The sequence below is a fragment of the Nicotiana sylvestris genome, chromosome 11 (genome assembly GCF_000393655.2).
Source record: "Nicotiana sylvestris chromosome 11, ASM39365v2, whole genome shotgun sequence".
Classification (NCBI taxonomy): domain Eukaryota; kingdom Viridiplantae; phylum Streptophyta; class Magnoliopsida; order Solanales; family Solanaceae; genus Nicotiana; species Nicotiana sylvestris.
The window spans coordinates 9,638,650-9,650,962 of NC_091067.1; the positions used below are offsets into that span (position 1 = coordinate 9,638,650).

At 36.7% G+C, this 12,313-nt stretch overlaps 1 protein-coding gene across 1 annotated transcript; it reads left to right on the top strand.

Annotated features, from left to right (window-relative positions):
* The first annotated feature begins 5,808 nt into the window (after positions 1-5,808).
* Positions 5,809-6,980, top strand: LOC104218203 (norbelladine synthase-like). The gene is made up of 2 exons (XM_009768642.2): positions 5,809-6,030; positions 6,568-6,980. Exons 1-2 carry the CDS (start codon positions 5,859-5,861, stop codon positions 6,852-6,854), a joined length of 459 nt encoding a protein of 152 aa, XP_009766944.1. The 5' UTR covers positions 5,809-5,858; the 3' UTR covers positions 6,855-6,980.
* Positions 6,981-12,313: the final 5,333 nt, after the last annotated feature.

Consider the following 12,313-nt stretch of genomic DNA (forward strand, 5'->3'; position numbering starts at 1 on the left):
TTCTTTATTTTTGTTTTTTTATTTTCAAATAATTTTAAAACTCCAACTTAAAACTACTCCCCAATTTGAATTGATAATTTATTATTTTTTAATTTCGTTTTTTATTTTAAATCTCACATTTGAAACTACTCCCGATTTGGATGGGTAGTTTTTCTTCTCTTTTTTCGTTTTTTATAGCATTTTTTTTTGCTTTTTTAAAAAAAATAATTTAAAAGCTCCAACTTGAAAATACTCCCAGCCAATTTGAATGGGTAGTTATTTTTTTATATATTTATATTTTTGTTTTTATATTATAGTTAATTATAAGATATTTATTTTTATTAATTTAAATAAAGTAAACAATAACTAATTATTAATTAAAAATAACTACCAATTTGAATGGGTAGTTATTTTCTTATATATTTATATTTTCATTTTTATTATTATAGTTAATTATAAGATATTTATTTTTATTTTAAAATTATTTTAAAACATCAACTTGAAACTACTCCATGATTTGAATGAGTTGTTTTTCTTCTATTTTATTTTGTTTTTTATAGTTTTTTTTTTGTTTTTTTATTTTAAAATAATATAAAAACTCCAACTTTAAACTAATCCCACCCTATTTGAATGAGTAGTTATTTTTACATATATTTATATTTTGATTTTTTTATTATAGTTAATTATAAGATATCTATATTTATTAATTCAATTAAAGTAATATATATATATATATATTGTAGTTTTGTTTTTATTAATTTTCGTTTTTATATATATTTAAGTTCAAAAATAATAACCAATAACTAATTATTAATTAAAAATAACTAACAATTTGAATGGGTAGTTATTTTCTTATATATTTATATTTTCTTTTTTTATTATAGTTAATTATAAGATATCTTTTTTATTTTAATTATTTTAAAACTCCAACTTGAAACTATTCCCGATTTAAATGGGTAGTTTTTCTTCTGGTTTTTTCCGTTTTTTATAGCTTTATTTTTTTTTTGCTTTTTGATTTTAAAATAATTTAAAAATTTCAACTTGAAACTACTCCCACCCAATTTGAATGGGTAGTTATTTTTTTATATATAATTTTTATTTTTTTATTATAGTTAATTATTAATATAGATATAGATAAAAAATCTATATTTATTATTTATTAATTAAATAAAAGTAACCAATATATATATATACACACATATATATGATAGTTTTTTTTAATTATTTTCATTTTTAAATATATTTAAATTAAAAAGAATAACCAATAACTAATTTAATAACTAATGTCATTCTATAGATTAGTTCGTCAGCTCAAATATGCCCTTTTGTTTTTGTTTTTCTTATTTCCAATTTCCTCCTATAAACTTAAAATGTCAAATGTCCATTCTTTCACCATTTTAATCCAAAAACTCACTGGAAATTTTAACTGTAAAAAAACTTCAATCAAACAGATCTATTCACCTTATATTTAAAACAGAAGAACCAGCAAATTAAAAGGAAAGTAAATGTAACTGCATTAAAGCAATTTCGAAACTATTTCTGTATTTTAGTTTTTGGTATTTTGAGGCTCAGATCTGTGATTAGATCAGGTGAACGGAAACAAAGCAACCGCCATGGCTGCAAACCTCAGTTTCACTATAATAAAATAGGTCTTCCGGGTTTCCCCGCCAAGATACGGGCCGCTCCATTGACCCGACGCGAACTCTAGACAACACCTTAATCATCACAGCCTCTCATCCGTTACAGTAACAATAAATCACTAAATTGGACCGGAGGGAGTAATAATAATAATAACAATAATAACAAAGATGATGATGATGAGAAGGAAGAAGCAGAAGCAGAAGGTTAGATCTGGCAACTTTAGCTGTCTCCGTATATATATACATATATATATATATATATATATATATATACACACACACGTGTGTGTGTCTTTCAGATCTGAGGCTTAACCAAACAGACCCTTAAGATGAATGGTGGTTTGTTAATGCCGCGTTTGGTGAAAATGGAAAAGGAAATCATAGGCAGAAAACAGAGAGAGGGCAACCACCATTAGAGACTACCTCTCTGCTGCATCATTCTTTCCGTCTAGAGTTCATTCACACTGAATCGGTTTCGTCGCGAAGAGGATATTTATAGTCGTAACCTATGGTATTAGGAATTTGCATTTATGACCTTAATTTTACCTGGTATTTGCAGAAGTTGAAGACTGGATTGATACAGTTTGTAAGGGTAATTTCGTCAGTCTAAGCTCAAACTTATCCTTGAAACTTTTAGTAGGTTTTATCTTTGCGGAATTTTTTTATTTTGAGTTTTTTATCATGCTCGATAATTCTAGGATAAAAGATCAAAAATGCCTCCTTGATTATGCGAAATGCAACAAGTTTGTCTTCTGTTTTAAAAAAATGCTTCGTTCCTATCCTTGGCGTTTATTAAAGAGGAGAATGATAAAAATATGACATTTTTGTGCCATTGTTGATTTTTAACTCCGATAATTGTTAGGGAAAATAAGACGTGCCAGATTTTAAAGTACATCGCTAGAAATTTTAGCAAGCTATGTGATTATCAGAATTTGTGTCAAAATCGTGATGATCAACAGAAGATTCCGCCATAATGCAAATCATGACGATCACGAGGGTTTTACAGCATTATGGCTGAATTCCTAGTCCTACAAATTCTGGCGATTGTGAGAATTGCTTTTCAATATTTTGACGAGCGTGTTTAATTCTGAACGAAAACTATTTTACCAAAACTTTTCTTAACCGAATCAAAATTTTAATAGTGGCCCTAAAAAGATTGATCCGACGTAATATTTAGTTATCAAAGTGATTCTATTTTGCCTCTATGTAACGAAAACAAATAAAGAAAACATTTAGACCCTCCACAAAATTCAAGAGCAAATGCGACATTTTTCTTAGTAGGCGTTTGGACATAAGAATTGTAAAATTCAAAAAAATGGTGAAAATTTTTTCAAATGAAAATAGTATTTGAAATTTAGGCCACGTTTGGCCATGAGTTTTGTCAAAACTCATGTTTGACATAAATTTTGCCGAAATCCCAAATCCCAAAATCAGAGCTGATTTTGGGCCAAATCCCAAAACTTGGGAATTAGATACATGTTTTTCCAAAATAAAATTGGAAAATATGTTTTGAAAACGTATGTCCAAACACATTTTCATCTTCAAACCAAACTTCACCCAAATCAGATTTTTCAAAATTTTTTTTGGATCTATGGCCAAACGCTAGCTTAGAGTTGTGTTTGGACATAAATTTCAGTTTGAGTTGTTTTTGAAGTTTTGTGAGTGATTTGAGTAAAAGTTTTGAAAAATAACTTTTTGCTGTTTCTGAAATTTTCGAAAAGTTCCAAAATACATCTTCAAGTAAAAATTGAAAATTTATGAACAAACGCTAATTTCGAAAAAAATTGAAAAAATCTTTCATCAAATTTTATGTCCAAACGGGCACTTAATATATTAGAACTCGCCAATTTACTAATAATATTATTAGTCTTTAATATATTTATAAAACTCAGTATAATTTTAGAAGTGGAGTATGTGGAAGTGTAATGTATACAGAGACCTCATCCCTAGCCTGATAGGGTAGAGAAGTTGTTTCTGATAAACCCTCGACTTAAGAATATGAAAAGAGACAATAGAAAAGTAACAACAATAGAGGCCAGAAAGATAGTACCAGCAACCTAAGAATAAAAAAATAGATGGAAAAGCAATATCAATAATCAGTAACAATGGCAAGGTACTACGAAATCGGAGCAAAAAAAGTATGAACACAACATGAACCACTAGCAGTCCAAGACAAGATACTATCAAACTAGCCTTACACCCAATACGGGGTAGAAAAATGCTCAACTACCTCCTAATATTTAACCATAATGGTCGACCTCCACACCTTTCTATCAAGGGTCATGTCATCGGTAAGCTGAAGTCGCGTCATGTCCTGCCTAATCACCTCTCCCCAATACTTCTTAGACCGCCCTCTACCTCTTCTCATACCCGCCAAAGTCAACCGCTCACACTTCTTTACTAGAGCATCTATACTTTTTCTTTGCATGTGCCCAAATCATCTAAGTCTCGCTTCCCACATTTTGTCTTCCATGGGTACCACGACTACCTTCACTCAAATATCTTCATTCCTAATCTTATCTAACCTAATGTGCATGCACATCCATCTCAACATCCTCCTCCGTGCTACTTCCATCTTCTGGATATGGAATTCTTGACTAGCCAACATTCTGGCCTGTACAACATGGTCGGTCTAATCACCGCTCTATAGAACTTACCTTTATGTTTTGGTGGCATATTCTTGTTACGCAAGACGCCATATACTAACCACTATTTCATTCATCCCGCCCCTATACGGTGTGTGATATCCTCGTCAATCTTCCCATCCCCCTGGATAACTAACCCAAGATACTTAAAACTTTCTCTCTTGGGATGCCTTGTGAATCAAGCCTCACGTCCATTTCCGATTCCCCCGTCATATCGTTGAACTTACACTCCAAGTATTTTATCTTAGTCCTGCTCAGCTTGAAATCTTTAGACTCAAGGATCTATTTTTAAACCTCCATCCTCTAATTAACACCGCCTCACGTCCTTTCAATCAGAACTATATCATCGGCGAATAATATACATCATGACATCTTTCCTTGAATATGGTGTGTCAGTGCGTCTATTGCTAGGGCAATAAGAATGGGCTGAGCGCAGATCCTTGGTGTAACCCATAACAATTGAAAAATGCTCTGAGTCTCCTCCCATTGTTTTAACTCGAGTTGTAGCTCCATCATACATGTCCTTAATCACTCTAATGTATGCTACTGGAACACCTTTTACCTCCAGGCATCTCCAAAGAACCTTCCTAGGGACCTCGTCATATACTTTCTCTAGGTGAATAAACACCATGTGCAAATCCTTCTTCCTATCACTGTACTGTTCCACCAACCTCCTTATAAGATGGATAGCTCCCATAGTTGAACGACCATGAATGAATCCGAACTGGTTCTTGGATATAACACCGACCTCCTCACCCTCACTTTCACCACCCTCTCCCAAACTTTCATAGTCTGACTAAGCAAATTGATACCCCTATACTCCTATAGCTATTATAATTATGGATATCACCTTTGTTCTTGTACAACGGGATTATCGTACTCCACTTCCATTCATTTGGCATCTTCTTCGTCCTAAAAATAACGTTAAACAACCCAATCAGCTACTCCACGCGAGCGCTACCCACATACCTCCAAATTCTACCGAAATTTCATGTGACCCGGTCGTTCTGCCCTTGCTCATCTTACGCATAGCCTCTATAACCTTAGCCTTATCTACAAAACCTAAAATCTCGGTGACTCTCAAAATGCTCTATTTACCCGGCACAATTTTTGTCCCCCTCTTTATTACGAAGCTTATAAATGTAAATCTGCCAAACATCAAAAAACATTTTCTAAAAAGATATTTTACATGTAAAATGACTTTCTTCGTACTAGATACAATCTATTATCTTGGTAATATCGCATCTATGGCTTATTTTTAGTCCACTCTCTTAATTTTGTCCTCGTTTTCTCAGCGAGCCCCAATAGTAGATGGATGAATTTTCCTACACACAAATTTAACTTATTGGACTGACGAGGATATAATTTTAATAGTGACATTAGAACGGCCATTTGTACAAATGCCCTGGCATCCAAGGAAGTCGAACCAACCAAGTAAAATAAAAAGGTCGGCCAATTATGATCTAGTTTATACATAGTCAAGAAGTTGTGGTTGAAATTAATCTTATCATCAACTTATATATATGTCTATTTCGTTACCAACTATATATTCAGTAGTAAACTGCTTATTGAGTAAGTTATCAAAAAGCAAAAAATGTTGGGAAAATTTTCAGAGCAAGTAGAAATAAATGCATCAGCAAGTGAAGTGTGGAATCTCTATAGCACTCTTCAATTTCCCAAATTTGTTGTTGAAAAACTCCCTCACATTGTTGAAAAAGTTGAGTTGATTGAAGGCAATGGTGGCTCCGGTTCGGTCCTGGTAGTTAGTAAGTTATTTTACTTCAAAATCCTATTAAAAATATTCATTTTTATTTTCATTCCATTGATTATTCTTGATTTTTTCCTTTCTTTTTGTAAGTTTCTTATGAGTGGAGGTACCAGTTTGGTAAAAAGTTACATGTGATGTTTACAATAAACTAATGAATATATATATATATATATATATATATATATATATATATTTATCATTTAACCATTATTGAAGTTCAGTCTCAGGATTTGAAAGTGGCTGGAACACATCTCCTCTTAGCCCACACCTTCTCTTCTTTCCCCTTCCCCTCCCCTGGCGCAAAGTTACTAATCGGCCAGATTGTGTATGGCTTATTTAAAGGGGAAGCACTTCTTATAAGGACTTTTTCTGTTTCTTGGGCTTGAATTTGAGATCTCTAATTAAGAGAGGAGGAATCTCGTCCATCCCACCATATATTACAGTTTTTCCTTTCGATTTTTTTTTTACCTAGTAATTTGGTAAATTATTTAAGTTTATTGATGATTTTCTGTTTTGTTTGGACCAAATATATTAGGTTTACCCGGTAATGCTCCATATAAAGAGAAATTCGTCTCAATCGACGATAAAAAACGAGTGAAGGAAGTCGAGATTATTGAAGGTGGATATCTTGATCTGGGATTCAGTTTCTACGGAATTAAGTTTGAAGTTATAGAAAAGGATGAGAATTTAAGCATAGTGAAAATTACCATTGATTTTGAGACTAAAGATGCTGAAAATATTCATCTTACTATTGCCAATATCCAAGCTCTCGTTGCCATAATGAAAGCCACTGTTGAATATTTCAACCAGAAGAGCAAGTAAATTAATCTTCTTTTATTGGAATCCATGAATCTTCATATTTAATAGTCTTTTTGCATTTTATTATTGCCCTTCAAGTAATGTAATGTACTTTGATGGATACAATAAAACTTTTTGACATTGCAATGAGATGTAACATTCGCAATTCTTAAGATTTTTTTGTTTTATTTAAGACTCATAAATCAGGCAAGTTTATTTTAAGCTTGACTATAAAGAGAAACCTTAAAGTAGGATTAGAGTTCGATCATTTTTGGAAATACTAATATTCGAGCTCTTCCAAATAAAAGATTTGTAAATTTAAATGTTAGGCTCAAATTTGATTTTAAGCTATGTGTAGTTCTCTCAAATGATTTCTTGAGCTTCGAGTTACCTAAGATTTTGTGTGCCCAGCAGTTCCTGAAGTTTGATTAAGTAAATAGTTAGGGTTAGAGGACTTACTTGCGCGTGGCGTGTGAGCCATATCTTTTTCTGAATGCGGCGGAATTTCTGTGTCAGCGAATGTTGGTTGGTGGATGTGAGATTTTATGACAGATTTTCTCAGAAATTGCATCGTCTTCCATTCTTGGGAAGGGGATGTGTTTGGTGGTGCACTGATAGTAGCATTAAGAGAAGGTGATGTATTTTACATTGAATTGGACCTGGATGGTGGATGGATTAAGGTAGAACCGGTCTTTTGTAAATGATCGAGTTTACCACAAGCTGTACAAAGGAGATTGATTCCTTCGTATAGTATAATTTGTTTATGGGTGCCAATGAAAATGTGTGATTTCAGTTGTTTTTCTAAGAGTACCTCGACCCAAATTCTTGCATACTGGCCTCGTGTAGTTGTCGAGGTACATGTATCAATTTTTAATAGTTTACCTATTTTATTGCCCATTTTTAGAGTATATCTAGGTCGTAAAATTTCGTTGGGAGTTCAGGGAGTCGTACCCAGCTAGTTGAGTATGTGAGCTTTGTTGTGGAGGCTAGGAATTTGGGTTCCCACTTTTTGACAGAAAAAAAATGGTTGAGAATGAACCAAGGCCCGTCGTGTAGGGTCTCAACATGTTTTCCTTCTTCTGAAATTTTAATGGAAAGAAATATGAGCCCAAATCAACTAGGTGTAATTCCTCCGTCGGTTTTCATTGTGCGTAGATCTTTTGTCGTAGTAATTGGTGATCCAATTTACGCCCAAAGACCTTCACTATGCTGAAAATTGCCATGGTGAATAGAGTCTTGATTTGACTTCATTAGTAGTCGGGGTCGATGGTTGTGTAAGCAGCTAAATTTTATCGAATTTAATTTTATAGAATAATGTGGACTATATTTTAAATATATTAGTCCAAATAAATATTTTGGGCTAATATAATTGGATTAATTATATAAGTCCAATATAATTGGGTTAGCCCATTTAATTGGGCTACAAATGATGAGCCCACTTCATTAAGCCCAAAATGCGATCTTCCTAGAAGCCCAGTTTGGCGCCACATCTCAAATGACATAGCACGCCAAGTCAAACAAAAGAGCCAATGAGATCATGCTACATGTCAAAATGACAACGCATGTCAAGTCACATTAAAAGGCTAATGAAATCGCGCCACATATGCAAGTGACATGTTCTGGCCAATCAAATGCGGCATTGTCACACTTCGATTTGATTGGTCAGAAAGAGTTTGTTCTTATCATAATTCTTCCCTCCCACAACTATAAATATGTGTCTTCATAACTCATAAAAGACACCAGAAGTTATAACAAGAAGCAAGAGAGAGCTCGTGGATCAAACGTTGCAGATTTCTCTAAAAGCTACAAGCATTCAAGTGTTCTAAGGATTAAAAGATCAAGACGAAGATTCAAGAACAAGCTGCAAGCCCTTGGATTAAAAAAATACGTCAAGATCAAGATCAGACCTCAAGCACTTGAATTAAAAATAAAATAAAATTCAAGATCAAGCTCAAAGGCCCTTGAATTTTGTATACGGTGAAATAAGAGGGTCCAATTTCTCGTCATCGAGGCGCCTCAGAAGATCATCTCGAAATCTCGAGACTACAAGGCTATGGTCGAGTTCCCTCCCTCGAGGTTCGTCGACACCCGACCTTGGGGCAATGTTGACCATGGTTATGATAGAAATGGGGAGTTCCCAAGGCATGAAGCTAGAGCCGACAAAACATGTCAGGACTAGTCTGAGACTGTACCATAACATTAGCTAAATGTCCCATCTTTATATCTTTGTAATAAATACCTTTTGTACTATGTTGGGATTCCTCTCCTATATAAAGGGGATCCTTGTCATTTTATAAGCTCTCTCTGCTGTTCCAATTGCTCTACACGAAATATAGAAGAACATTCTCTTTGCTCTTAAACATATTCTCTTGATATTATTGCCTTCATTTATTATCTTCATTATTGTTCTTCATTTATTGCTTATCATTGGCCATAAAGAGCCTCCATTGATTTTAGTATAACTGTTAGCCATATCTCGATTACCTTCGATAGCTCCCAGTCGGGCTCCAGAATCGACCCCGAGGCCTTGAATCGACAAGATCGAGGCCTCGATAATTGACCCATCGATTTGCTTATCACTTTTTCATTTACTCTTATTTCGCCTCTAAGTCTCACATACATAGCATCAACTGCTTAACAAACTAGCATAAAAATAGATCACGTATTTTTAGAATCGCATAATCAAATTTAATTGTTATTATCATTTTCACGGTAAACAGTTTGGCGCCCACCGTGGGGCTAAAAATAATAGTGATTATTTTCTTGCTGGTTTTACTACACAATGCAAGTTATCTTTCACGCTTTTTATTGTCCAAGATCTTTGATTTCAGGTCTGAATGTCTAACTCAGTGAATGGAGGTGAAAACGACAATCTTGAGGACCACGGAGAAAATGGTGTAGTTGTTCCAGGTGTTGGTGTGCCACCACGAAACCCCGGGGATGCACCGGACCCAATTCCTGTGGGCACGGTCTCACGCGATGCTTAACACATCGACATAAGCTCGCACACCAACAGGAGTGGGCACCAAGGAGGTCAACAAGAAGCTCAGAAAACCCCAACTAGGGAAGAACGAGAGGTTAGTCTTCATGTTATTTTTGAAATATTGCAGGCACAACAGCTGGCTATCGCCCAGCTGCAAAGTCACCAGAAAACTCCTAGCACGGTAGAATTGGGGACAGCTCCCCCAACCGAATAGGTACCGGAGAGATCGAGCAATAATGGGTCGATGACCAATCCCGTCGTCGTAAAAATGCTCGAGGACCTCACCAGAAGGATCGAATCGAGCGAGAAAATAATAGAAGCCAATGACAAGAAGGTCGAAACCTGCAACTCCAGGGTCAACCAAATTCCAGGAGCGCCCCCGGTCCTGAAAGGTGTGGATTAGAAGAAGTTCATACAAAGGCCGTTCCTAGAGGAAGCGGCCCCGAAACACATTCCAAAGAAGTTCAAAATACCAGAACTCCCAAAATACAATGGGACCTCAGACCCCAATGAGCAGTTGTTGCTTACACTTGCGTGGTGAAGGGCAACGACATAAAAGACGACAAGATCGAGTCCGTCCTATTAAATAAGTTCGGGTAAACGCTCTCGAAGGGGGACATGATGTGGTACCACAACCTCGCTCCTAACTCCATAGAATCATTTTCCATGTTGTCAGACTCCTTCATAAAGGCACATGCCAGTGCCATCAAAGTAGCAATTAGAAAATCTGACGTGTTAAAAATCAAGCAGAGGGAGAACGAAATGCTACGAGAGTTTGTATCTTGCTTCAAAGCGGAACGAAGAACTACCACTGGTCTCCAATAACTGAGCAGTGCAGGCCTTCACTCAAGGTCTGAATGAACGGAGCTCGATGGCTTCAAAGCAGTTGAAACAGAACTTGGTCGAGTATCCCGCTGTGACCTGGTCGGACGCCCACAACCGATACCAGTCAAAGATCAGGGTCGAAGACACCAGCTAGGAGCCCCCTCGAGCTCAGTGTACCCAAGTAGGCTTCTGGCGAAAGAGCCAAAGCCAAACAAAGAAAGATATCAGCCATACACCGATGACAGAAGGAACGCCCCGAGGCGCAACCCACCCCGCAACGATCGAAGGATAGATCGAGGACAGAATCCTCAGGGACTTATCAACAGAGCGGGGTTCTATAGCAACGTAGGGCCCACGGAGGCACCTCACTTATCAGAATACAACTTCAACGTCGATGTGCTAGACATCGTGTTCGCCATCAGCAAAATCATAGATGCCAGATGGCCCAGGCCTGTGCAATCGGATCCCTCACAAAGAAACCATAACTTAGTGTGTGAGTTCCACAACACGCATGGCCACAGGACCGAGGATTGCCGGCAACTCTACGAGGAGGTGGCCCGATTGCTCGACAATGGTCACCTTCAGGAATTCCTCAGCGACCGAGCCAAAAATCAGTTTCGAGAAAGGGAAACAATCAAAAAGAATAAAGCGGACGAGTCGCAACATGTCATCCATGTGATCTTTTGGTGCAACCACGAGACACCCCCTCGGCTGTATCCGAAAAAAGGACCGTACTGCGCCCTCCAAACGAATACCAAAGTTCAAAAGCACCATTACCACTGAGGTATAACCATCTCCCCTTTTCATTTTATATTTAATGATAACCTTTGTGCAGGCGACCAACCAAGGCAGCGAAAGCACCAATCGAACCCGAAGACCTTAAGGTTTTAATCATCTATTGCACTCTTTTCCTTTGACCGAGTTTTTATCCTGAGAAGGGTTTTTACCGGCAAGGTTTTTAATGAGGCAACATCCACATGCTACCTAAGGAAGACTTAACAAGTATTCAAGGTTTCTTTTGCAATCAACCTCGAACACTGAGGGGCATCCCCCCCGGAAAGTCGTCCACTCGGAAAAGCTAAGAAATGTCAAATGGGGTCCCAATAGAAAATGATGTACCGGGCCAAACGATCGAACAAACTGTGTCCATATGGCTGGGCCCCCCGACGGTGAAAACATGTACGCTTGTACAAAATAATTGAAGAATATCTTTTATCAAAGCATCTCGCACTCCAAAAGAATCTCGGCACCTCTGCAAAAATGACTTATCTACTGAAAACGTCTCAAACACTCGGGGACTGGCATCAACAATTCGGCACCTGAACGACCTCCGGGTCAGGGGCTCCAAACTTATAAACCCTCAACAAGGCAACATGAAAATCACAAAATATATCCAAGGCCGAAAGTGCCCCGAACACTCGGGGACTGGTGTCAAAATCTCAAAAACGCACGACCTCAGGGTCAGAATCTCCAAAGTCATAAGCCCTCGATGAGGCAACATAAATTTTACGAGTAATGGCTCCCGAGTCGAGAAACCCTCGACGACTCGGGGACTTTCGTCAAGCACAATCTTCATCAACTTATGAAAACCGAGGTCGTAAGGTCACATGCGAGCAACCTCGGCCTCATAAGACCTATAAAAGGCAACAACAATATCTGTAAGACCTCAAGCAAA